Source organism: Salvelinus fontinalis, chromosome 4 (genome assembly GCF_029448725.1).
Source record: "Salvelinus fontinalis isolate EN_2023a chromosome 4, ASM2944872v1, whole genome shotgun sequence".
Lineage (NCBI taxonomy): Eukaryota > Metazoa > Chordata > Actinopteri > Salmoniformes > Salmonidae > Salvelinus > Salvelinus fontinalis.
Genome location: NC_074668.1, coordinates 67,292,604 through 67,320,553, shown reverse-complemented (window position 1 = coordinate 67,320,553; position 27,950 = coordinate 67,292,604). Strand labels below are relative to the sequence as shown.

At 45.0% G+C, this 27,950-nt stretch overlaps 1 protein-coding gene across 1 annotated transcript; it reads right to left on the bottom strand.

Moving 5' to 3' along the window:
• Positions 1–4,637: 4,637 nt before the first annotated feature.
• Positions 4,638–27,942, bottom strand: LOC129854270 (cysteine-rich secretory protein LCCL domain-containing 2-like). The gene is made up of 13 exons (XM_055921120.1): positions 21,827–27,942; positions 19,431–19,816; positions 16,281–16,399; positions 13,364–13,496; positions 11,325–11,440; positions 10,573–10,835; positions 10,324–10,451; positions 10,105–10,235; positions 9,934–9,977; positions 9,749–9,821; positions 9,286–9,361; positions 7,556–7,686; positions 4,638–6,491 (listed from the first exon to the last, which is right to left on the bottom strand). Exons 2-13 carry the CDS (start codon positions 19,704–19,706, stop codon positions 6,440–6,442), a joined length of 1,542 nt encoding a protein of 513 aa, XP_055777095.1. The 5' UTR covers positions 19,707–19,816; positions 21,827–27,942; the 3' UTR covers positions 4,638–6,439.
• Between the last annotated feature and the right edge of the window lie 8 nt (positions 27,943–27,950).

Below are 27,950 nucleotides of genomic sequence, written 5' to 3'. Positions count from 1 at the left end.
GCATTATGATTTGTATTGTGTAAGACAACTTGCTAGAAGTCCTTCACAGTTCAAACCCTCCCGCTACAGTGTAGACACCACCTTAAGGGTAATACCAGAGTGGGTGTATGTTGGTAGGTTTGTGTTTATCGTGTCTTCGCCTGTTCAGAAGGTCATGACAGGCTGAATAATCCGCAGAGAAATTAAGATGGATTATACACTGTACAGTATGAAATGTAGAATGTGTTCACTGATGTCTCTGGCTCATGTAACTGTATTGTACTGTACTGTATTCTCAAATGTGGTTCACATTGTAGTGTTGGAGATGGCTGCCAAACCATGTTGTGTTTGGGTAGTGTGCCAGTGATTACTTTCACAGATTGCAGGTGATTTACTGCCTCCACTCTACACTCCAGAGCCCTCAGGGTGTACCCCAGGTTTCCTCCGCTCATGTTATTTAGGGGCTCCTGACACCTCAACCCCCACAGCAGTGAGGAGAGAGAAGGTTGGGTGAATGGGACCCTGTGGGGCCAAGCCTACCCCTAACCCTAGCTTAATGTCCTCACCCCGGCTCAACCATAACCCTAACCCTAGCTTAATGTCCTCACCCCGGCTCAACCATAACCCTAACCCTAGCTTAATGTCCTCACCCCGGCTCAACCATAACCCTAACCCTAGCTTAATGTCCTCACCCCGGCTCAACCATAACCCTAACCCTAGCTTAATGTCCTCACCCCGGCTCAACCATAACCCTAACCCTAGCTTAATGTCCTCACCCCGGCTCAACCATAACCCTAACCCTAGCTTAATGTCCTCACCCCGGCTCAACCATAACCCTAACCATAGCTTAATGTCCTCACCCCGGCTCAACCATAACCCTAACCCTAGCTTAATGTCCTCACCCCGGCTCAACCATAACCCTAACCCTAGCTTAATGTCCTCGCCCCGGCTCAACCATAACCCTAACCCTTGCGTCATGTTCTTACCCAAGCTCAGCACTAACCCTAGCCATAACCCTAACCCTAGCTTAATGTCCTCACCCCGGCTCAACCATAACCCTAACCCTAGCTTAATGTCCTCATCCCAGCTCAACCATAAACCTAACCATAGCTTAATGTCCTCACCCCGGCTCAACCATAACCCTAACCCTAGCTTAATGTCCTCACCCCGGCTCAACCATAACCCTAACCCTAGCTTAATGTCCTCACCCCGGCTCAACCATAACCCTAACCCTAGCTTAATGTCCTCACCCCGGCTCAACCATAACCCTAACCATAGCTTCATGTTCTTACCCAAGCTCAGCACTAACCCTAACCATAACCCTAACCCTAGCGTCATGTCCTCAGCCCAAGCACCCTCTTGCAGTGACTTCTGATATGCTGCCAGGGGATACTGTGTAGATAAGGCAGGGATGCACCATCCTCCTCCATCAATCTGATCACACCTCAAACACTTGTCAAATGGGTCCTTCCCGTGATCTTTGTCCTCCCTCTTGCACTTCATCTCCTGCTGCCTTTTTTGGGGAGTTATAATGAATAAATAACATTAGCCGATTCATACACCTATGCTAAAGGAAGCGCATTGATTTTTAATATTGATATATTAGAAATTCGGACATCAGCCCATAGTGTTTCTAAGCAGCAGGCCAATGAGGCCAAGCATCCTCCCTAACATTACAGCAGTATCAGCCACCATTGCACATTCCTCCATTTGGATCAAAATCCAGTTCTTTATCCTGCATCCTCCCACACCACTAACTCAGTAGGCCCCATGTGTCTCCCTTCAGACCACATGCTGCATCCCTATCAATCCCCCCAGATGGAAAAACACACTCACAATTGACCTAGGTCTGTCATATTAGTTTAAGTCTGGAGTCCTCTTTTTGTTTTGGTGCAGTCTTCTTAATATCCTGGTCCTCCATCTAGTGAGTGCAGGACATGTGTGCTATGTTAACCTAGTTTGAACCAAAACTCCCTAACAGATGCAAATACAGTGATAACTCAACATCCATGGCTCCACAGCCGGAGAACCCAGATGGATCTTCTCTCACATGGCCTGGGGAAATACTGTATGCTGTATTAGGATATTTTCCTCTAATGCATTTACATCGATGCTATCCACAACCTGTACATCTCATTAATGCTGTGTTAATCTTGAGGAGCCTTGAGGTCTGCAGGAATGTTTTCAACATACAGTGTAAACCAGCCAAGGGTCAGCAGCCGATAAATGACAGATTCATTTATTAACTTGGACGCAGACGCTAATAGCTGTAGGTCACAGTGTCCAAGTGGTTTCCCCAACTCTGGTACTGTCGACTATGAACATGACCATGTTGATCATCTCTCTGTTTGAGTAGAGTGGACAGGGTTTTTCATCATGAACTGTAGACTGTTGGACAAGCAGCATGGAGAGTGGTGGACACAGGACACACAGCACACTGTCCAGTGGAATGTTATAGAGGTGTACAAGGCCCCCAGAAAGGGGATCCATGCTAGTAGGTCAGCAGTTCTGGCCTGTGAAGCCTCATTAAATCAAGCCAACAAACAGGAGGTGGATAACATGCAGCATATCCTGGAAGCCCCACGGTGCTTCCTCCAGGACACACAGCTATGGCCACTTCCCCCAAAGGACTTCACTACAGTAATTACTGTACAGCCTTCCTCAGAAATGACTTCCAGCCCCCACACAGATGTTGATTAAACGATGTGTGAAGGTGAGATGCAGGAATTGTCCAGCACATCAGAAGGATGGAAAGGAAATGGAGCTGCCAGGCCTTGACTTAAAGACCACAGTTTTAGGAGGATCTACTGTATGAATTAAAGGGTTAATTTGTGCAACGTGTCCTCTTTCATTTCACTCAAATTTCAGGGGGAAACAAGGCAAGCACAAAGTCACTCTGAATTACAGTCTCTGACCGTAGTCTTTGACATTGTGGTTGATAATGGCACCCAATAACAGCAGAGAGATCTTCAAACAAAAGTCCCTGGAGGTTAAATTCGGCTGCTCACTAGCATACTGTAAATGATTGTAAGAAGTGCAAAGTCCTAGCTACAGGGACTTCAGCCAGATACCTTGCTTTTAAGATCCCCTCCAACACACACTGAGGTCAGTGCGTAGAACATTGGATATCCCCAGCAGAGGAGACAGGGCTCTCCTCCAGGCTGCTTATGGACAGCAGCTGGTCGATACAGTGTGTTGCTGCTGCTGCAGTGGGGCAGGATAAGGGCTGAGGCTGCATGTTCTCCACTGAAGGCCCTGCTGTTTGTTGTGCATTACTGGCTGGGTTACAAGACAAGTGAGGCCTATTTGTTTATCCATCCCCTGCTGCTTCCCACTACTACAGTAACCCAACCAAACAGTCTGCAGCACGCGGCAAGGTAATCTTAAGCAGAAGCAGGGAGATGGAGAGGAGCAGCTGGCTGCTGGATGGGTGAGCCTGCCGGAGTTGTTATGCCAAGATACAGTGTTCTGGAGATAACAGACACACATACAGACACACAAACAGCCGTTCAGAGCCTCAGCTTCAACATAGCAGCTTCAACATAGCATGGAGGAAATTAAAAACATGTATTTGTATGACATTCAAACGGATGCGGCGTGTGCCAAGAGCGTCGAAAGAGCAAACTGGAACAAACCTGCAAAACACTTGGTCCTCTCTCTCTGCACTTTGAGGGTCGTTAAAGGTTGAGTGGAGAGAGACACTCCATCTTCATCATCACTGGGAGTAAAACAGTCATCAGGCTGGCCTATAACAGCTGTTTATCAGCAGACCTAGCTTCTAGCTCCGAGCTTCAGCCAGGGCTCATCCCTTGCTGATCTCCCTCTTTTTCCTCCTCTCTCGCTCTCTCTCTCTCAAAGTATGCCAGGCCCAGTGATTAAACACAGTCTCTTGCCCGTGTTAGACTGAGGTGTTTTTCAGGTGGCTCTCTACTCTCAACATCAGGTCAATAACAAAGGCCCAGTCTGGGTTTGTGTGCTGAAGTAACACCGCATGACCTTACTATGACCTTGTCTTTCTAAATGACAGAATCAGAACTTACCACTGCTTAAAGAGAGTATCTCAAACTTAGACATTCTTCCAATGGTTCATGAGCCCTTATTTCCAATGCGTCTCCATTTGTCTGTCCTCAATGTGGAAAGCTGCAAAGTACAAAGAGCAAGAAACCCTGATGGTGTCTAACATGATTATTTTACATCTATAAGCATACTTGTGTCATTACTGTGGCAACTCAAATCTACAGGACTATAGTATCAGCATACCATCTCTGTGCTTCCTAAGGATAAGTGATTGTTTTAACTGAGTGGGAATCTGTTCCACCCCATTCCTGCATGTCTGTCCCCACCAGAGGCAGACCAAGGCCAGTTCAGATTGTGTCTGTGGTCGGTGAAGTTGTTCCAAAGATAATGGGCCTAACCTGGGTGGCCTAGGTCTCTATTCCATTCATGCCTGCTGTGGACCTCAGCATGCCTGTCATGTCACCTGACTGCTCCAGTCATATGATCTGGCTCAAGCTGTGTTGCTGTACAAGATGTGTTGCTGTAGTTGGATTGTTGAGAAATAAGTATTTATGCTAAATTGCTATACGAACATGTTCCTACTACCTAGGCAAATGTAGCCATTGTATCCTACTATATCCAATGTACAAAATAAACAAACATTCTAACTATTTCAAACTTTAATTATTTTCAAATTGTACAAAAAAAATACAAAACCCCATCCAATGCCTATAAACACCATACAAACTAGACAAACAAACAAAATTAACACACCACATATATTTAGAAAGAAGGCTTTACAGCATAGAGAACAGTTCGGAAAAGACTAATCAAAGTATTACACTCCATTTCCAAAGCTGTACAAACCATTAACATTTCCCTTAAGATTGCCCATGTACTATAAGACTGAGGTAGCCTAAAAAAAAAATAGACAGATGAAAACTAAAACAAAGAGAGAATGGCTGCACTGCTGTCCAGTCTAGCTTAGGGATAGATAGAGGATACCTAATGTCCTTCTTTAGGAGACCCAAAACCTCCAGCATCAATTTACATAGATTTACTCTCCTCTCACGACAAAGTCTCAGCATTTAAGAGGATATTCCCCAACTGAAGCGTGCCTCTGCCTCTGTGTGCCTTCCTTCTGGATAAGTAACTATTTATTACATCCCTGGGTATGAGTGGTTTAAACAGATTCATGTTCTGCATCCTCTGTGTATTTTACAAATCATTACCTAGTCATGAATCCTAACTGAAGCTAAGCCTGCTGATAGGAACACTTGGCACACCTTTTTTACACTGGACTGTATAAGACCCTCTTTCTACAAAACCTACAACATTCAACTGTCTTAAGTGGGGACAAATTCAACCTATCGTAGAGTATTTCTCTTACTCAATCAAAACACATGGCATCAAGAGAGGAAAGGGGGAATAAAGCAGTGAGCTATTATAAATACAGAATTATTTTTCAAACAAGAACATTGTTCATCTGTGAATGTCCTTGGATGAAGCCAGATATGCCACCATTTTGAAAGCCCTGCCCACACAGGCTCCCATTGCCTTCCTGAGCTCACAGTGTACAGAATATTGTTACAATGTTTTTGTACCTTTACCAGATCGTCTGAACATTATTGACACTGGAAGTCGTACAAGCTGTATTCAGGAAAGGTTTCTTTTCCTTGGAGGTATGCCTTCCTCTCCTCCTCATTCCCCTTCCCTTCCTACGCAACCCCTAAGTCTGTCTGTCTCTGTCTACCTGTTTGTCTGTCCACTGTGAGCTCGTCCAGCATGCCAAACACAGATCCTCTCCTAACTCAAGCAGCATGGCCTATCCGCCAAAGGTAAAGACCCCAATGAAAGCATAAATGGGTTAGGAAAGCGGAGACAAGCTACAAAATACATTATAAACACATATAAAACTGTCAATATACACCCATTTAAGAAGGAAGAAATTAATTAATTAAATCTGTACAGAATGATTAAATACAGTGATCAATATACATTCCTGTGCATGGAGACCAATGATTCACTTGTATTAAGAACATAAAATATAAACAAATATGACATATTTGATTTGAAACCTAACTACATGTCAAGACGCAGAGATCCAGCACCAGCTGTTCTATGTTCTATTTGATGTTACACATCATTTTGCATTTACTGCTTGTGTATCTTACAAAAATATCCACATCTGGAGTTTAAAGGTGAGAAGGGTAGGAGAAGACAGAAGAGTTCTTTGTGATGTTAGCCACCGAATTGAGCAGTCAGCTACTGTTTATTAGCTAAGAGGGAGAAGTGTCTGTTGGTCCAACGGGAAGTTCTGCTTCCTCCCAGAGTGGGGGACAGAGACAGATGGGAGGAGTTGCCATGGCATCGAACCTGTGGGCACTTCCTGCCCCTTGAGAGCAGATGGGGGACCCTGTTAGTCCCTGAACCAATGAGTGGGAGGACCTGAGGTGGAGGAGACTCACTCCCTCACAGCAAAAACACGGAACGAGCCACCCTCTGGATTGCTCTTACTGCAAAAGAGAAGTGAGAGATGGTTACATTGAGCATTCATTCATGAACTCAAACAGTTAACCAGTGTCCTTTCAACTCATTACTAAGATAAAATGACATAAATCTAAAAATAACTAAAATAATATAAACAATATTGCTGTCAAGTCAGTCAGTTGTTTTGTGGATCCAATTTATTTTTGTCATTGTTCATGTGTGGCTCCAATTCAAGTCAGCCTGTTGCTCATGACATCCTACAGTAAGAGTAGCGTAATCACAGTGGTCATATCTGGAAACAGGACTCAAACACTGGCTCATTGTTAGCCATGCTGTTATAGTGACTGATCTTTCCAACAACCACTATTGACTACTGTGCTGGGCCTGACGGCTTTGTTATTAATTCATTAGTGGAAAGGCCTTGAAGGCCTGCCAATCTCAGTAATGTCAGGATGATGCCCGTCCCATTGGCATCAGATTGGCTGCAATTACCTGCATAGGGAAGCACTGAGTCAGCCACCGACAGCTTTTCCATCCCGGGGTAATTGGATAGGCTGTGATTATTTCCTCCTTAATAAAGAACCGTCCACCCAACCAGCTACATGTACGCCCCACTTCCTAACAGCTGGGTCCTCACTTGGACAGAAGTCAACCTCTGGATCAGTCTCTATCACACCAGGGGCTGACTGTTGATAGCCATGGTTGTAATGCCATACTGTTCCCTGTCACTGACAGCCCATGTCCTCACTCACACTAAGGTTCATGTGAGGCTCCCAGTGAGGGGGCCCTTGATTTCAGCAATAGATTTCACTGTACTCTAGCTCAGCTGATTTTGGCCATGCAGGACTTTGCACACTCCATTGAATATCCGGGTAAAGTAAGCAAAGAGTTCATGTGTGGGCCGTCCGCACACTAAACCACACCATTACTCTTGCACAACTGTGTGCCAAACATGGACTTGGCGCCAATGGCTTCCGTGCTTGAGCCCTAGACCTCTGTCTGACAGGGGAGGGGGTGTGCGAAGGAAGGGTAGGGAGAGGGCAGGGAAGGGTATTTTACAGGGGAAGAGGAGGGTAGAGCAGGCACCCACCTCTCTGACTGGATGCCGTTCTTCAGGACGCCAACGTAACTCTTCTTCTTATCCAGGGCCAGGACGTCCACGTAGCCCCCACCGGCTTGGATCACCCCGGCATGGGTGGCTGCTCGGCAGATACTGGAGCGCTGAGGGAGGGGGGATCAGAAGAGAGGGTTCAATATACCTCTCATGATATCAGATACAGCAATCATGGCTTATTATTCCATTTCACTATATCAGTAAAGCTTCTTGTATTAGGTACAGTACAGGCACATACAGTGCACAGAGCCACACCAAATACAGTCAATGTATTAGTTTCCAGAGCATTCCATTTGTACAAATCCTGTACATGTACACATGCATGACATTAGCAAGGCCGAAGCCAGGCACATCATTATCAGGATGTAAACTGCTGCCCCACTTTGGATTACAGATGACAGACAGCAGCAGAGAGCTGTACACTCCACACATGGTTCCGAGGCAGAGCATGATGCCTCCTGTCCTCAGACTGAGTCTGGCTCCAGCGTGTCAGACCCTGGGTCCTTATCACTAACCTGGAAGCTCATTCATCATATTCCATCACACTAGTCTAGCCTAACACAGGCCACATTCTCTGGTGTCTGGTGAAGCGGACTGGTGTCTGGGGACTTCTGTCATGTCAATATAGGCCTGTACTTCTCCTTCTGCTGTGTTTTGCTCAGTGTTGGCGCTGTAAGTGTTAAAGTGTTAGAATCAGGCTCTGCCCTGACAAAATACAGTCATTAGGCCCTGTTTGAGATCTCTGGGAAACTGATGTGTCCAGTTGGACTACATCTAAGTGAAATAATGTTGGGGGAAAACAAGAGTCAACAAGTTCATTCGAGGCAAGAACACTTAAAACATCAACTTCATGTAACTGGGTCAATTTAGGTCCAAAATGGTTCCCAGGGGAGCATCATTATTTGTTTCACTCCTTTCATCCACTGCAGTCTCACATAAGCTTACACGTGCAATTTGCAACTTAAGCCAGAGGTGATTTTAGAATGGCATATGGCGTCTCTCCAATGGCATATTATTCTCTATATAGTGCATTCCTTGTCACTAGAGCCGTATGTGTCTCTGGCTAAAGGTAGCGCTCTGTATGGAGTATAGTGTATCATTTGAGATTTGCCCTTGGGTCATTAGGAAGTGATAGAGGTGATCTGACAGGAACTTAGGTGATGTGACAATAATGGAGGTGACAGTGTGTCCCACTGCTCCTCCCTCTCTGAGACTGGTCCTAAAGCCCTCTCCTGACACAGTCTCATGCCTCAGACCTCAGGCCTCAGGCATGCAATCTCTGGGCCAGTTATGAGTCAGTTAGTCAGCCAGCCAGGGCTGAGCAGCTGTGTGTGGTCGAACCCAGCACTGGGAGAGACATTACTGGCGACCATTACCAGGCCTGCATCACCAGTGCTCCCATTCCAACTGTGTTCACACTGCTATTCAGAAGTTGCTCGTGGTCGCCTCAGGCCACAGTCTCTTAAGTGCTCAACGGGGCTAGACCGCACTCATCTGCTGTCCAACATAAATCAGGTCAGTGTTCCAGTCAGATACAGCTCTCTGGGGAGCAGACACACTAAAGTGTATCTTTCTGGCAGGCCCAGTGGGGCCAAACTTTTTGTCCTCTGTCAGTATGACCTCTCAGCCTTTCAACATGGTCAGGAGGACAGGACAGGCGTAATGAGGCCCTTCTGGTATACCCAGTGACTAGGTCCAGTACTTACCTCTGTGTAGAAGCTGTTCCCAACCACCGGAGCCCAGTAGGATGGCTCGTTCTTGCAGTTGGCCGGACAGAACACTCTGAGGGAGACACACATTGAGAATGCATTATTATTGACAAATACAATTGAATGGGCAGACCTATGGTTTATGTTGCAACAATGAGAAATGCAGGATTTATGCAAGAATTTGCCATTTAGCTAAATGTAATGTATGTCATGTTATGAATAACCCTGACACATTTTCCGTAGAACTTCTGTAGAACAGAGGAAAGACTGACGCTTCCTTCTAGCAGAGTCTGCATGTTTAGGAGATTCCAGTGGTTTTGTACTGAAGGTTTAAAGAATTTGGCCCAGAGCAGGAATCTGACTCTAATTAGATTTTGCTTACAAAGCAAGGCCCTTAATTCACAAGTCATCACTTCTTGTTGTGCGTGTGAAACATGGTGGGGGGAGAGGAGCTAGGCACCTTGGGCAGTTGGAGTAAGGCTTCTTGAAGGGGCAGATCTCCGCCACTGTTGCATAGCAGTCCACTGATTGTTCTGTGGCACAGAGAGGAGACATACGCCATCAACAGCTGAAAAAGTAATCAGGTGAAGAAGCTAAAAACAAGGGTTTGCATGCTCCACTTATTCTGGAAAAAGTTTGACTTACTTTCCACTTTGGACACCACAAATGCATTGCCGGCTTTGTATTTACTGTCAAGAGATCAAAGCCAGGCATTAGAAGACCATTACATTTCAGGAAATCATTAATTTCACAAACTCTGAATGAGCATAGCAGGCAGAATGACGACAGAAAATAAAGACTACCAGAAATATCTACCTGAATGACTCAATGCCGTTCTTTGTTGCCTTGACGAAGAATGGCAACTTGTCTTTCCTTGTAGTGTCCACCAGACCACCATTGTTATTGATGATGCCATAGTGCATAGCAGCACGACAGATACTTGATTGCTGGAAAAATAGAAACAGAATCCTTAGAAACACATTCAGACATACAAACTGTATAGTGTGAAATGTTGGACTTCAGTGTGAGACTCACCACATCATAGAAGAGCGTCCCCCACACTTTCCCTTTCTTGTTCTGGCAGTTAGCAGGGCAGGTGAATCTGTTGCAGGTTGCTCCCTTGCACTTGTCACGCATTTTGGTCTCACACTTGATGTTTTGGGCTGTGGGAGACAAATCAATTACTGGTCAATTAGGGATTTCAGTGGCATTCCTTCCCAAACAGTACATTCAAACAGTCAACTTTGAAAGCCCCCAAACATGATTCCCACTAGTCAAACTCACCCAGGAAAGTGCTGGTGGGAGCCTTGGGAGCGGAGGGTTTGTTGGGAGCAGCAGGCTTGGGTTTGGGTCTGGGGACAGGCTTGGCGGTGGTGCGAGGTGACATGGGAATCTGAGCTTTCTCCACCTCGTTCATGTCCTCAGTCTCAGAACGCTGAGAGTCTCCCTTGAAGCAGAGGTTGTCCCTGCAGCTTCCTCCGTAGCTAGGAGGGCACTGGGAGCATGGGCGGCCATGTTGGTAAGGGGCCTCTCCGATCCAGTTTCCCCTGGGGAGGAGGAAGGAGCACAGTGGTCAGGATGACTGGCTGGAAACTAATCAGCACTCAGCCGTCACGGCACATGGCCTAGTAATTATTCACGTGTTCTTTGCACATTATCACACACTCTTAAATCCCCGAGTCCAGCTGGATAATGAAAACACACACGCTGTCCCTCTGGAAATTAAATGAGGTCGGTCTGGAACATTCTGCTTAGAACCTGTTTCTCTTTCTCTTTCTCTTTCCTTTATTATTTTTGTATTTGAACTTCTGCTGGAATTTCAGAATTGGCTTCAATGTGTCATGAAATACTTCTTAGACAGACACTTTAACGGTAACATTAGACAGACAAATTCATACCCTGACATGTGCCCTCAAAAGCATTTGGTATTAGGTAAACACCCCATGTGGTGGTAAGAAGTATGTAAAATAGAACACTGGAGACGTGATGTGTGAATGAGTGGGGAAATGAGAGTAACGTTAGTGAGTTGGTCTTACTTGGGGGAGTAGTTACAGACGAGGTAAACAGCATTCTCCCAGATCTCCCCCCACACGTTCATCCTGGGACACACGTGCACTGCACACCCCACACGACTAGTGGTGGCCCAGACCAGCTGCAGAGAAGACAACACTTCCATTAACATTGTTATAATAAAAGGATATTCGCATTGCTGACTCGTTGTTCTTTCTATGACCACACATCCATCTCCACTGATACAGTTCCTCAGCTCCACATAAAAGTGCAGACAACTCTACGAGCTAAAACTATTTGATATGGAGCCCTGCAGCCTTTGAAAGGGCCTGTCATGGGTGGCTATCGAGGTCAGAGAAAGAGCCTCACAGACACATTAGTAGGAAGCACCATGTCACTGTAGACCTCTCTCCTTTTCTCACTCATCTCTCTCGCCCCTCACAGATCCCTCATTCCTGCCACAGGAAGTGGCTCCCATGCTGGGGTGTTGGAGGCAGATTGATGGGGCCACAGGGGCCCTTAGAAGAGGCTACTCTTTCATTCGGCCCCAGTCAGAGGGAGATAGACGTCGAATCTGACCACAGTTTGTTTCCTGCGACATTCTGTGATCATTCTCATGCTCCAGTTTAATAATGTAAATAAATGATACTGGCAGTGGCTCGGACTGAACAAAGACAACTCTGGACAGGCCCACTTCCTCTGTCAATATGGAGAGGTAGTTAAATCAAATCAAAGTTTATTGGTCACATGCACAAGATACAGTGAAATGCTTGCTTGCTAACTCTCCTCAACAATGCAGTACAATAACAGTATCAATCAAAATTCAAACACCAAATACAAAAGTGAAAAATAACAAGTATTATAGTAATAGTTTTTTTTAAACTACTTAAATGTAAAGCTACAGGCATCACCTATGGATTTGACAGCCAGGCAGAGAGCCAGGCAGTCCTAGCTTGTTACATGACTCCAATACCACACTTTCCCCCTGTACCCCTAATTCTCCTTCCTCTTTCTCTCTCTCTGACTCTCACTCCTCCCCCCTCTCTTTCAAGAATGTGTTTCCCTTTCCTGGGCCAGTGAGAGGCCACAGGCAGTATTGACTTAGAGACAATGACTCAGCATAGACACCACACTGCTACACCACTACAGCATACACAGAGATGTGATGATGAGGGCTGGAGCCTGTGGTAAAGTTCTGTGTCATCCCAGAGAGAGAGACTGTGAGGATACTGACCCGGAGGGGCTAGCATAACCTAGCTTAGCAGTGTTATGGTAGGGATTGGACCCCAACTATGCTACGCTAGTATTTCTACAAAATGAAAGACAGAAACAAGGAGAGGGTGTTCAGACTTGGCATTGTTCCACGCATTCCATCTTCAAAGGAATCCAGGTCAAACACAGATGAGTGGTGTGTCTGGGAAGTGTTTCCAGATGCTAGTGACCTGGTTTCCCATGTGAGGTATGCAGATGCAGGAGGATGGGTCAGGCTGTTTTCACAAACCCATCCCAGCTACAAAGTAAAGTCTATGAGGAGAGGAGGCCAATTCTCCCTCTTTATCCCCCCTTGTCCCTCTCTTCCCCTCTGTTTATTCCTCTTTCTTCCACTTTGTTGCACCCTTTCTGATGTGATGGTTTAATGGTCCTGAGGCAAGCACATATCTTCCTCTGTCACTACACTACTGTGCCCCCATGTGGTCCTATGGTAACCACACTGTTTAAGGCACTCCCCCTGTTTTTAGTTAATGGACACCCATTGAAGAGGCTGCAGGTAACACGTTGTTTTTACACAGGACCTGAATACCTGCAGCAGCATCACCTTTAAAAGTCATGTGCTGTCCATTATATACTGATGGTAGAGAGGAAACATATGACCTTGAACACTGCACAGGCTCATACACAGATCATCTATATTAGTTCAAAGGAAACCTGTAAAAATACAATTTAATATGGAATTAGATCCAAATGTGGTTTGCTGTTCATGGAGGAACTGTTGAGGGAAGTACTCATGAACTCAAAGCTCCAAATTCAGAGCCCCCACCCCCTTTCTCCCCCAGCCAAGACTCACCTGGGTGTAGTGGGTGCACATGGGCCCTGAGCAGCGGTCGGGACACCAGGGATTGCACTCATGTTGGTAGGGGTAGGTGTAGTCCTTCACCTCATCATACCAGGCCTGGACGTGGTAGGCCGGGGAGCGGTACCTGCAGACACAGAGGGAGCAGCATCAGCCTCAGCAGCACAGAGTGCTCATACAGGAGGACCTCCAGCTGCCAGGGCCACATGAGGGATATCTGAGGGGGCTGCCAGGTGCTTTGGCTGGGCTTGAGACGCACTGCACCAGCCTCCCCTCAGGCCTCCACTGATTAGTCCGGTTCTGACCCAGCAGACACACAGACACACTCACAGTCTGTTTCTCTCCAACACTGGGGAACTCGAGCCATGCTTAGAAAAAATTACAAAAACTAAACATGGCTCCACAGCCTGTCGAATCAATTATGGCCCTTTATTGTAAACATCTCTTTTTACGGTATTGAAAAGTGCTGAGACTACAAAATCGCAGTGGAGAGGGAGAAAAACAGCCCTAGCTGTTGCTGGCATCAGAAGAGAGAGAAATGGAGCGGGGGAGAGAGGGAGAGAGGGGGGCTGTGAGAGCCCAAGCGAGCGGATTCCTGGAATGGCACCTGCTGAGGGAGCCCTCCACTGTCATACACAAAGAGCCCCACTGTCAGGCTGCAATGCTCTGAACACACTAACAAACACACAGCACAAATACATACACTGAGTATACCCAACATTATGAATACCTTCCTAATATTAATTTGCACTCCACCCCCCCTTTGCCCTCAGAACAGCCTCAATTTGTCAGGGCATGAATTCTACAAGGTGTCGAAAGCTTTTCACAAGGATGCTGGCCCATGTTTTTAAATGTTTAATTTGAGTCATTTAGCAGACACTCTTGTCCAGAGCAACACACAGTTAATGCATTCATCTTAAGATAGTTAGTGTAGATGGGACAGCCACATATCACACAAATAGAACGTTTTTTTTCAATAACAGTTATCAGTAGAGTCAGAGCTAGAAGGAGAGGTGGAGTGTGTATGTGGGGGGGCCACATTTTTTTGTCGGTGGGGGGGGGGGTCGAGGTGAGGAGGAGGATAATTTAAGATACTGTTTGAAGAGCCTAAAATATTATTTTGTGTCAGCGCAATTGAGACCTAGACAAAATCAGTGGATTCATTTCTCTCTTAAGACATGGTTTAAGGTAGTGAAGCAAAGTCATTTAGACAGAGGTCAAACTGCTGAGTTGGCCCGCATACGACCCCAGCTTCATCCCTGCAACTCAGGACAGCAGATTTAAACAGTGAATGCAGAAAGGCATCACATCATTCAGTACATTTATAAGGAATGGGAACCTAGAGAACTTCCAGGACCTAAGTAAAAAACATGGCTTGGATAAACAACATTTTTACAGATACCTACAAGATCGACAGTGAGATAAAAGTGATTGACCCTCGAACACCTCAAAAATGTATCTAAGTATTCACTAACGCATACAACTTGGGGAGTATCAAAAAAACTATTTCCAATCTTTACTTGGGTATTCAATCCTCAAAGAAACAATCTACAAACTATATTAAACAGAAATGGGAGGAGGAACTTAACTGACTGAACTGATGAAACATGGTTGAACATATTAGAGACTCAACAAAGCTCCACCAACTCAAGATCATGGAGAGAATTCTGTTGGAAGAATGTTATACGTTTCTTCATAACACCTAAACTGAAATCAAAACAGACTGGCTCCCTACATCCTTGTTGGAGAGAATGCGGGCTATCAAGGGTGGATCACTCTCATATATTTTGGTCCTGCCCCGCAATCGAAACAAACTGAGGAGAGATAAGATCTAACATTGGAAAGATAATGGGTTTTGACATAGAACAAACATTCATTTATTTGTACTTGGGTGAAATACCTGATAACTTACACACTAGAGAAAAGTACCGGTTGAAGGTCCTACTGGCAGCCAGAAATGGCTGCAAAAAGACCCTCCCACCGTGACACAATGGATAGATATTGTAGAAGAAATACACCACATGGAGCGTATGACCTTTGCTTTAAGAACTCAACAGGAGAGAGGTCAGGAATACTGGGAAAAATGGGTTTCGTACTTGAAAATTGTCTAAATCAAAGATGATGTCAATGTAACTAATCTGATGAACGTATGATGCACGCTGTAACTGCCAGATCTTTGTTGTTCTTCTTTTACTTTATTTGTACTTTGTTTGTGTTCCTCAATAAAACCTAAATAACAATTGAAAAAAGATACTGTTTGAAGAGGTAGGGTTTCAGATGTTTTGGGAAGATGGGCAGGGACTCTGCTGTCCTAGCTTTAGGGGGAAGCTGGTTCCACCACTGGGGTGCCAGGACAGAGAAGAGCTTGGACTGAGCGGGAGCTGCACTCCCCTAGGCATCCAAAAGTTGGCTAGATGTGATTTGGGTGGTGGACCATTCTTGATACACACGAGAAACTGTTGAGTATGAAAAAATCAGCAGCGTTGTAGTTCTTGACACAAAGCGCTGCGCCTGGCACCTTCTACCAACCCTGTTCAAAGTCACTTAAATCTTTTGCCTTGCTCATTCACCCTCTGAATGGCACACATACACAATCTATGTCTTAATTGTCTCAAGGCTTAAAAATCCTTCTTTAACCTGTCTCCTCCCCTTCATCTACGCTGATTGAAGTGGATTTAACAAGTGACATCAATAAGGGATCATAGTTTTCACCTGATCAGTCTGTCATGGAAAGAGCAGATGTTCGTAATGTTTTGTTCACTCAGTGTACATCCACACACAACAGCCACACTACAGACTCACATAGACTCAGTAGCAGACAGCATAAAACACAAAGAATGTGTGTGTGTGTGTGTGTGTGTGCGAAGTGTACATGTGTGTATGCATTCGTGTGTGTGTCATATTGTCTTACCTGCCCCAGTGAACAGCGAGGTTCTGACCGATGGACATGAGCAGGTCATTAGGTCCATGTTCCCACTGGCATGCCTCTGCCCAGTGAGTGGCTGACCTCTCCAGCTCATCATCCCAGACCTGGAAACACACAAATAACACTGTTAGAACAAAGTCGTAACACTAAAACTCACACATTTCAGTAACATTAATGACAGCAAAGGGGTCCACACTGTGACACACTCCAACATATGATCAGTGAACAGTGAGACAGACCCATCAAAACTACCTGCATCCATGACCATCACCACAGCGAGACTTACCCCAGCTGCTTTAATATCAGGCCACCAGGTAGATCGCCTCCATATAATAATGCTCCTCCTGTCTCCTCATTGCTACCTACCTAACCACTAGCTACCTTAGTAGGCCTCTGCTCTCCCTCTTCCTTCCCAGGGAGCTGAAATTGATCTGGATACAAGTAAAACATTAGCTTTAGCCCAGGAAATGTGAGTGGAGCAGCGCCTGGCCCCGCTCCACTACAAATCCCCAGCAATCACAGCTGAATTAGGCATATTTCCTGAGCGGGTTTCTCTCTCTACCCGTGGAAAAGAGGGTGGAAAGGGGGATGTACCTCATCTCTGCCACCACTACCACTAGGATATGGGGGAGGAGGGGGAGGAGGGGATTGGTACAGTGTGGCGCCTCACAGTGTCTCTCCTCAGTACATTTCCAGGCCCTTGGTGGTCACCACCACACATACAAATACATACACATACATATGCATGCCCATGACTATGCCAGCTCGGCTATACCCCCAGTCCTGTCCTCAGAACCAAGCTTGTTGGCTGAGGCCTGGCAGAGAACAGAAGAGCAGGGCAGAGGGAGACTTCATGGCCCTTCCTCTCCTGCCAGACCACACCACAGTTACACAGACAAGGCATCACACTTTCAGTACTACATCTGTACTACATCAACACCCCCCCCCCCCCGAGTCAGTCCATCTAAACTATATTAACCTTAACCTCAGCACACCCTCTTACCCAGTCACCACATTCCATAAACACTATCCCTCTCAATAACATTCAGTGCTCTCTCTTCTCCACAGTCCCCTTCCCACTCTATCCATCCCTCCTTCATGTAGCACTCTGTTTCTTCTCCACTGTCCTCCCCTGGCCTACCCTGTCCTCATTCACCCCTCTCTGCAGTGTCTGACTCTCAGCAGGTAAAGTAGAATCAGTGTAATTATCCTCCCAGTAAGCCAGCTCCTCTCCAGGCTGCCAGTAGTTGACTACCATGAGCTCATCTTTTCCAGGAGAGAAGATTGTTGTAGTGTTGGGTTCTAGCTTGAAACATACTTATTCATGTTACCATACTAGAACTTATTGATTACTTTACATGTATAATGAATGTATATGTTGGGGATCAAAGTAGGGTAGATAGAACCTAGGCGTAGGGAAAGTTACTGAGTGAGACAAGGGGGAGTGCAGAAAGTTTACATTCTGTCAAAACATGGTATTGTTAAATATCATGGCTCCTAAGGAGGGAGGCAAAGGGAAAACAGTCTGGTTTCAGTCACTGATAAGGTAGGGCAGTTGCGGACCAGGGTGAGGAAGTCGGCCCGAGGTCAGGTCAGATGAATTGAGAAGGAACAGTCCTATTACACACATATACTTCCACACCCAGGAAGGTTCTAGCATCAGGCAGGGCCATGACTACACCAGTGAGAGGAACCAATTAAGTTCCTGACTAGCAACAGAGATGTATTGGCTGTCTAGATGTGCAAGGAGTTGACTGCGCCTAGTAGGAAAGCATAAATATTTGTTCTTGTGTAATCATGTCTTTGTCTTTGCAGCTGTATGAACCAGTGGTGAATAAACTTGGTTTGAGCTTTTTACTCTGTTTGTTCAGAACCTAACAGTAGTAAAACCAAAACCCTCCCACTGAAAGTGGAGCCTATAAACACTCACCTACATTATATCACTGTCTCATAAACACAAGACCCTGGTATTTCCTGAGCAACAGAGACTGATGCTGACATTTACCTCCATCTCTGTACTATCTAGTAATAATACATTAGTGGGTGCTTATATTTGTCCTATTTCACACGTGTCAATTGGAAATGTGCTTTTTGCCTATCCCAACTGGGGGGGGGGGGGGGGGGGGGGGTCACGGCCAGGGTCAGCCAATATGAATGGCAACCCTGGAGCAATTAGGGATTTTTCACCTTAGTACCCGCAAAACACCAATCTCAACATCAACAGTGAAGAGGTGACTCTTCGATGCTGGCCTTCTAGGCAGAGTTCCTCTGTCCAGTGTCTGTGTTCTTTTGCCCATCTTAATCTTTTATTTTTATTGGCCAGTCTGAGATATGGCTTTTTCTTTGCAACTCTGCCTAGAAGGCCAGCATCCCGGAGTCGCCTCTTCACTGTTGACGTTAAGCCTGGTGTTTTGCGGATAATATTTAATGAAGCTGCCAGTTAAGGGCTTGTGAGGCATCTGTTTCTCAAACTAGACACTCTAATGTACTTGTCCTCTTGCTCAGTTGTGCACCGGGGCCTCCTACCCCTCTTTCTATTCTGGTTAGAGCCAGTTTGCGCTGTTCTGTGAAGGGATTAGTACACAGCGTTGTACGAGATCTTCAGTTTCTTGGCAATTTCTCGCATGGAATAGCCTTACTTTCTCAGAACATGAATAGACTGACGAGTTTCAGAAGAAAGTTATTTGTTTCTGGACATTTTGAGCCTGTAATTGAACCCCCAAATGCTGATGCTTCAGATACTCAACTAATCTAAAGAAGGCCAGTTTTATTGCTTCTTTAATTAGAACAACAGTTTTCAGCTGTGCTAACATAATTGCAAAAGGGTTTTCTAATGATCAATTAGCCTTTCAAAATGATAAACTTGGATTAGCTAACACAACGTGTCATTGGAACACAGGAGTGATGGTTGCTGATAATGGGCCTCTGTACGCCTATGTAGATATTCCATAAAAAATCTGCCGTTTCCAGCTATAACAGTCATTTACAACATTAACAATATCTACACTGTATTTCTGATCAATTTTATGTTATTTTGATGGACAAAAAAGTTGCTTTTCTTTCAAAAACAAGGACATTTCTAAGTGACCCCAACCTTTTGAACGGTAGTGTACATTTCAGGATTGCTTTTCTCACCATGTACTCCATGTTGGATGCGGTGGGATAGACTTGTCCCCTCAGTTTGTTGTGCAGTTGTAGAATCTCCCCGCGGTCTGTCCACTGGATGGCCCGTCGGGTCCTACTGCCCGCTGTGTTATCCGTGCTGTTCTGGTCATGCTGGTACCGGCTCAGTAGCTGCCGCAGCTCATTGGAGTCGGGCAGGAAGAGGGCAGCTCCTTCCCTGGCAGAGAGGACCAGGAGGTTGAGGGCGAGGGTGAGGACTGAGAGCCAGCGGGGCATGGCAGAAGTCATCTCCGGTCTCTGGGACGGGTATCTGGGCGTCTGTGTCTAGGGCTCTGGGTAGGCAGACTACAGTGGGCAGCCTTGTGTGAGCTCTGGTCCTGAGCGCAGCAGAGACAATGCTGTTGGGAGAAAACACACTGTGAGCCCGCCAGCCAACAAAGCAGGCTACAGAGCAAAGCACATGGCCAGACAGACGACTGAACTAATGCAAGAGAACCCTGTCTTTTTCCATAGGAAACTGTACTAGAGGTATTGCTCAATTTTAATTGAGGCATTTTCACTGGTTGCAATACATCAGTCCGGAAATGATATCACAGCAGATCTCACCACATTGAGAACAAGTTGCATAACTATTACCACAAGAACAAGGTGGAGTCCCGAGAGATTTTGCAACAATTATCCACAGTACTGTAGTATTCACAGGTGAGGCAATTAAATGAGTGGTATTACTCCATGTCCAAGGATACACTCTCTCTACAAGGCTTTCAGTAGTCAGACAAATCTCATCAGTTTAATCTCCACATTGTACCTGATCATCTTCAGCTTGGCCAAATCCTTTCAAAGCTCTTTTCAGCTCTATCATAATTCAGCAATTAGCTGGGGATATCCTTTCAGATCCATAATAATGACAAATTGTAATCTTACATCGATTGCTCAACACAGTGACTAAGGAAATTCACATTGTTGATTAGTTTCTTCTTTTGTCGGAGTCTTAGTCAGCCCCTTTGGAACTATGATCTATTAGTAAACATGACTGCAGATATTTCATTAAAGCCATCAATTGTCCTTAATGACCCTGTATTCGAGAGTGATATATAATCTGGGTGGAAAGAGAGTAATCAGTCAGGTTCACTCTCCCGGGCAAAGAAGTCCATCATCTCTGACCTCTCTCTGATCCTCCTCTGGCTGACCTGCAAAATCACAATCTAAAACAGTAGATAGAGAAGGGAAGAACTACAGCAGAAAAGGTTATTAGTTAATGAGAAAATGATGGATAGAGAGATGAAAATAGAGGGAGAGAAAGCCAAATAAAGAGAGAGGGGGGAAGAGACAGATGCAGAGTTCTTTACTAAAACAGAACATTTTAGTATGAATATGAGGTAGTGTGTGGTTCTCATCCTCCTCTGCCACAGCTCACAGGGCACAAGGCAGGCTCCCAGCCTCAGCCACAACCCCATTGGCCAGGAGAAGACAAACAGCAGGGCTTCTAAATCAGCCAGCAGGAGAAGGCATGGCGGAGAGGGAGAGAGAAGGAAAGAGAGAGCGCAGTCATAGCACTGCTCCCTGCATCCTTCAATTCCTCCTCTCTCTCTCTCTCAGCCTGGAACGGCGGCTTGAGGTCTGACGGACGATCTGTGTCAACACACTGTCACGGAGCCAAGCAGCCACAGTCAGCGATGGGAGCCAGCCGGCTGGCCTGAGGCAGCCCAACCATCCCACCATACCCCTCCTCTGGCCCTCTCTTTGTGTCCCTGCCTACCTTCTCACACCAAACCTACACCAGCCTTCATTTCTGGGCCTTTCTCATCATTCTCATGAATGTTATACCTGAGTGACAGACAGAGCAGCCAGCCACACACACACACACTGGCCACCCTGCCTACATATACAGGAGCTGGTGGGCTTTCACCTGGTGGCTCTGCAGTAGCTCTTCTGTCCTATACTGCCCCCAATGTCAAACCCAGAAGTGGCACACATCAACACAACTCCCCTTGGACAAGTTGACAACACATGCTCTGAGGTAAACCTGACTCAAAACAGCTATATTGTTGATATACGCTATGTTGCACAGTTTTCATTTAATTGCTTTCTAGGAATTGACACCTGGGATTGACATTATTGCACAGAAGTGGAAATGTGGACAGTGATGATGGCTGGAGCACTGCACTTGCATGTGTTATAACAATGTTCAAGACAATATTGAAACGTTTAGTATTTCATGACAGGCTAATTCATTTATAACAGCATTGATGAAAGAAAATGTATTTAAACAAACAAATGTTAACATATTCTTATCAAATCTTTACATTATAAAACGTTTGAACTCAGTGGCACCCAAAATCATAGAATTACATGGTGAATAGATGGTGCAGAATACATGTGATTAAATCTAGAAAAACAATGCTAACCTCAATCACTGGCAATTATCGGCAATTATCCAAAAGCTTCTGCACCGGTTGAGTATTTCCCGTTTGCTAAATTGGTGCTGAAGTGGAGCTGTACTCGTTGGCTGCGGTCCTAGAGGGCAGAGTAACTTTGTGACTTTTGATTAACTTTACCACGGCATCGCAGTGCTTTATATAGAGACCCCGCTGAACGAGTGAGGAGGGAAACAAATCTTAACGCTTCTTTCTTTAGTCACTCCCACAGCTCCCTCCTCAAGAAGGCTATGTTCTTGGCAAGTATCCTGCGCTCTGACGATTGATGTCGAAAGGAAAACACAAAGTATATAATTCACTACGAACCAGAGCAATCGAAATGCGTAATAGAGTTTTGTATAACTTTTCTGTTTCTTTTCCAATCCAAAAGCTTTGCCAGTTTCTTCAAGACAGTTTTATCGATAATTACCATTAGCCTATCAAAGATTATTGCATGATTGTATATCATTATAGTCGGATACATGCAAATATAATTAATAATTCCACACACGATATTATAATTTGTTTATTTTGATAGTGATAATGTAATTTGTGTATAACTGTATTACTAGTAATAATTATCTTTATAGGTGTATTATAATATCCTTCATATGATATGATAGCTGGTATGATATCAGTTTATGGTTGAACAACTATTCACTTGTTGGCCTTTTATTTTGAGGCCTTGCTTTGATGCCACTCAAGGAATGCCATGACAGAATGTCCTCTGTTCATAGCAGAGTGGAGGGGCAGTTTGATTTACAACGGTTCTGTTTTGGAACCAAACAGGAATGAAGAATAGGTGGTGCTCTTACTACACTCGTCTCTCTTCACTTTGCACACATGTGCAAACACTTCATTCACATCTGTACCAAGTACCCAGCTTGTCAGAGCAGTCTCTTTATCTCCCTCCCTCTGGTACAGCTCAGCATTGTCTCTGTGAGGATGACTTAACCCATGGGGAATTCACATTTCTACCCCCAGGTATGGAGACCAAGACTCCCATCAGAGTGGGAATCCAAGGTGGAACTTTACACATACTGTGATTCACACACTGCATCACTGGCACACCAACCTCTACATCCTGCTCCACATGTAAAGTATAGCATACATGCCTACATCTTCTGTACTGACCCAGACCTGTGGATGTAAAGGCATGGTAGTACTCCATCATGATCTGACTGTCATCTAAACACACAGCCACATGGGACCACAGAGCGAGATGAAAAAGAGATGTCAGCTGGCCTTCATTTGACTCAGCAGCAGCACATTAAAGATGCACTAACAAACATGTTACATAGAAGAAACACAAGTTTATGACACATGGCACGGGGGGTCCCGCCAGACATGGATTAGGGTTGGCACAGTAACACAGAGAAGCAGAGACTTCATGTGCGGCTGAGAAGATGGTTCATCATGTTGTCGCTATTATTTACCTAGCAGAAGAAAAGCCAGCTGCACAGTGACCTAATAGCTAAAAATGTTCTACCCATAATTCCTCCATAAAGTTGATATTGCTCTGAGACATTTAGGTTGTGAATTTCACAAGGAATTAATCTTCGCAAAAGGGATTTGAAAATGACTTGAGAATTCTGCTCCATTAACAAAGTCTCTCTCCAATCCTCCACCAGAGCCAAGACAAAGCAAAAGTCTCATCAGATCAAACACAGACACTGATAAATTACCATTTGTAAATGATCCGACTGAGAAACGATTGTTCAAAAGACTTTTACCAGAATCCACATTTTATTGCACACAGGTATAATAAACCAGTGAGAGACATTAGAAAGCTGTTGCAGTGGCTTTTATGCGTTTCTGGGCTTGTCAGTCTTGCACATACACTGAGTGGACAAAACATTAAGAATACCTTCCTAATGTTGAGTGGCACCCCCTTTTGCCCTCAGAACAGCCTTAATTCATCAGGGCATGGACTCTACAAGGTGTAGAAAGCGTTCCACAGGGATGCTGTCCCATGTTGACTCCAATGCTTACCACAGCTGTTCAGTTGGCTGGATGTTCTTTGGGTGGTGGACCATTCTTGATACACACGAGAAACTGTTGAGCGTTAACCCAGCAGCGTTGGGAGTTCTTTACACCAATCGTTGCGCCTGGCACATCCTACCATAATCCTTTCAAAGGCACTTAAATATTTTGTCTTGCTCATTCACCCTCTGAATGGCACAGAATCCGTCTCAATTGTCTCAAGGCTTAAAAACGCTTCTTTAACTTGTCTCCTCCCCTTCATCTACACTGACTGAAGTGGATTTAACAAGTGAGATCAATTATGGATTATAGCCTTCACCTAGATTCACCTGGTCATTCTATGTCCTGGAAAGAGCGGGTGTTCTTAGTGTTTTGTATACTCAATGTACATGTATGTAAGTATTAAGTTATTAACAAATCTCCCGTCGTTATAGTAGTTCTGGGACGCTTGTCTAAAATAAGTCATGGGTTTCAGGTCTTCCATGTTTGATGTAGGAGCTCCATGGACTAATATTCTGTCTGGAGATGGACCTGCTTTCATTTCCTCTTGATGGTTTTTAAAAACAACAAATAATTCCTTCACCTGTCCTGAAAGAATTTCCCAAAGAAGGTACCCTGTCCTACTTCTCCTACCCTTCAGAGGGAAGCCTTGACCCCCTAGCCTCCCATGATTGGCTTGCAGTGCCAGTGCTGCAAAGCTGAAAATATATACATCCTCCACCACCCTCTTGCTAAGAAACCAGCACATATACTGTATTTACATTACTCCTCAATCATACAAATGTTTGCTGTACCACTCTGATAAGGCCAAAATAAACAACATTAAGGTAACCACAGTAACATTACTGGTTAGCAGCAGTGAGAGACGGGGAACACTTAATCCAGTGATTTACCTTTTTCTGTGTGAAACCCCTCTCTGTCGGCCTTTAAGAGGCCACAGTGTGTGCAACTGGCCGAAGGCCTCTTCTTTTTTACTCAAATCACCCGAGAAACCCTCAGTGAAACTCAGCAGTTTAAACACTGTGCCCAGGTGCCCAAGCACTCAAGCACTACCCAAGCACTACCACTCGTGTGTCAACAGACAGCTAGGACAGAGGATGAGAAAATCTCTCTACACTCCCCACCCACCCTTCTCTCAGGCATGGGTTCAGTGCTTGGTAAAGATACCAACATGCTACAGGAAATACTGTTTGGATTAATATAATTTATAGTCCTGAGAATAGGTTCGCATGTTATGAGAGGCAGAACAGCCATTTACACTCAAACCCTCTCTGTGTCACAATGAATGGTGGCATGAAGAAGGCAAAGTCTAAACCTGTTCAAACAATCTCTACAGGCTTGATGGTTGTGTGATTTATGTCCACCAGAGGGCACTGTTCCCCGAGACCTGTGGGAAGAGAGGTTGACAGAGGAAGAGGATCTCTCAGAATCAAACTTCAGATAGAATTGAGGCCTTACAGATTTAATTTGAGGGGGGATTATTCACATCCTAGACTGTATCTGGGGGTTCAAAGCCAAATGAGAAATGTGACTCAAACATCCTCCCATCTGTGTCAGTTTGAGCACTGCTCTTCATTATCATGCAATCCACCATAGACCAGGAGATCTCCAGCGTTTCCTAAAACTCAAGTAACAGGATGCCAACCATGACCTTGACTGAGTGGGGCCTTTGTCCAGGTGCCACGCTACACTGAGAAGCACAGGGGGAGGGGTTCACATTTACCTAAGCAGTATTTCAGAACACCCTCCTGCTCCGCTCGTACCCCTGCTTTGGAGTTTATTTGGCGAGGGGGGAAATCCTTCGAATCCTGGTCGCCACGGTTTGTTTCCCCTAGTGACTAAGGGGGGCACTATGTGGAATCCCTGAACGGGAAGCACTGAGATGGTGAGGGAGAAATGTAGCCAGAGGGGGAGGGAGGGAAGGGGTGAATGGGGGGGTAATGGGGTACAGACAGTGTGACTGAACCAAATGAGACTGGGTTAATATGGGTTGTTCTAATAGAACATGAAAGATGCTCCACATACAGTAGATAGAAAATAAGACACACATGATAGTTTAGGCTGGGAAATGTAGAACTGCAGCATATAGGACTTGACGGTGAACAAGCGGGTGGGAGTATCACAGAGGGCAAAGTGGCAAGTCTCTTGGGGCTCAGCCTTTGGAGTGAGGAGCCAAGGGGGCAATAGGGTGAGGTCTGCGTAGCTGGAGGGCACATCACAGCACCAGAGGGAGTGCATGCCCAGGATTCCAGTCTCAAGGTCTACAGTTTGTTTGACTGGGCCAGGATAGTCCTGTGCAAACACACAGTGGAGGGGGCGGAAGTAACTGTTACTGCTCATTATCATTCTAACACAAACTACTGAATTGTGTATGCTAAACCACAGAAAAATGTTGTTGTAAGGGAAACTTTAAAACTATGTGATTCCCCCTCTGATTTGAGTTCGCTGGTTACTACTGACAGGAAATGGTTCTCTCAAATTGCAGTTTTCTAGAGCCAAGAAAAATGATTCTGAAAATAAGGACTGAGGTGGTTAGGGGACAGGTTTGGGGAGGCTATGGTGTTGATATGGATGTATGTAACCACACACACACACATCTTGTCTAGGGGTAGATCAGGTTTCTCTCCTGCACTGAATCTCTCCATCCACATGCTTCATAAATGATGGGGGAGTGAGAGTTCTGAACTTCATGTTCACTCAATGTTCTAAGCACTTCTGATTCAGCCATCCCTCACTTCTCTCCCTGATGCGTCAAACCTCTGTGGCACAGGCAATGGTGCTAGTTTTCAAATCGTCACAGGTAATGTTAAAGTATCCCCTAGAAGGTTGAAACGTCACTTTACAACCCCTACCGACATGTTAAGAGTAGCCCTTGTTTTCAGTGTACCTTCATGCCAGGATTTGCACTGCAACATGCCCATTACAAATTACTGGCTTTAAAAAAATGTGTTCTGGCTATAAACATTCACTCATGCCTTAAAAATGAAAGAGGTAAAACAAGCTCCCTTACAACCTATAATTTTCTCAGTGTGGCTAAAAGAGACACTTCTCTGAGTATATAGGTGGTCCATCACTGGGTGCCCAGGGCTGTAATTTCCCCCCCAGGCCACAGGCCTATAAAGAGGACCTTTAGCTGTGCTGTGATATTAACAAGAAAAATGCCACACTTAATTACATGTTCAAGTCTGAGAGCAAAACCTGCACCCCGCATCCCTGCAAAAGGCCAAATTATAGCAAGAAATACAGAGGGGGAAAAATCTGAAATGATGGGCCTGCTTGCATAAATCAAACAGAAGCAGGCTCACTTCCCTGAACCAGACTGTAGTCAGGACACAGAGGCAGCCAGCTTGACCACAGACCTGGTCAGGGGGAGAACAGCTACAGCATACTGTAAATACTGCACATCATATACTGTAGGTGAAAACTAAATGAGGAATGAGACCATGGTTGATTATTTCTAGATTGGCTACAATACATGTAATATATACTGTGAGGCTCAGTTTCTACTTTATTTCATGTTTTTGCTTGTCCACCTGGTCTCAGAGGACTTTGTATTATTCTGTACTTGAATCCGAGACAATCAATTTAGATTAATATGTTACGTTAGGTATGGTACATATTAATTTGTGGATGTCCATCACTCATTTCGTATGATGTTACGAATTTGCAAAATGTACAATATGCTACGCATTTGCAAAACATGTTACGAAATCTAGCTAGGTGGCTAACGTTAGCTAGGCGTTAGAGTTAAGTTTAGAAGTTAGGTTAAAGAGTTAAGGCTAGGGTTGGTTAAAGGGTTAAGGTTAGCTAAAAGGGTTACGGTTACGGGTAGCTAACATGCTTAGTAATAAGTAGTAGAAAAGTTGCTAATTAGCTAAAATGCAAAGGTTGTCCATGATGACATTCAAAATCGCAACCTTTGGGTTACTAGACGTACGCGTTACACGCCCACCTATCCACACCGACCAACCACCCAATTTTCATTTCTGCCTTAAGTAAACCATCTGTCTTATGTAACCATACCATACCAAACATAACATATCATACTAATTTGAGTGTCCCGGATTCACATTTACTATATTACGTCTAGTCTGTGAGAGCAGGCTGTTATTGTGACATTGTCTGTACTAGG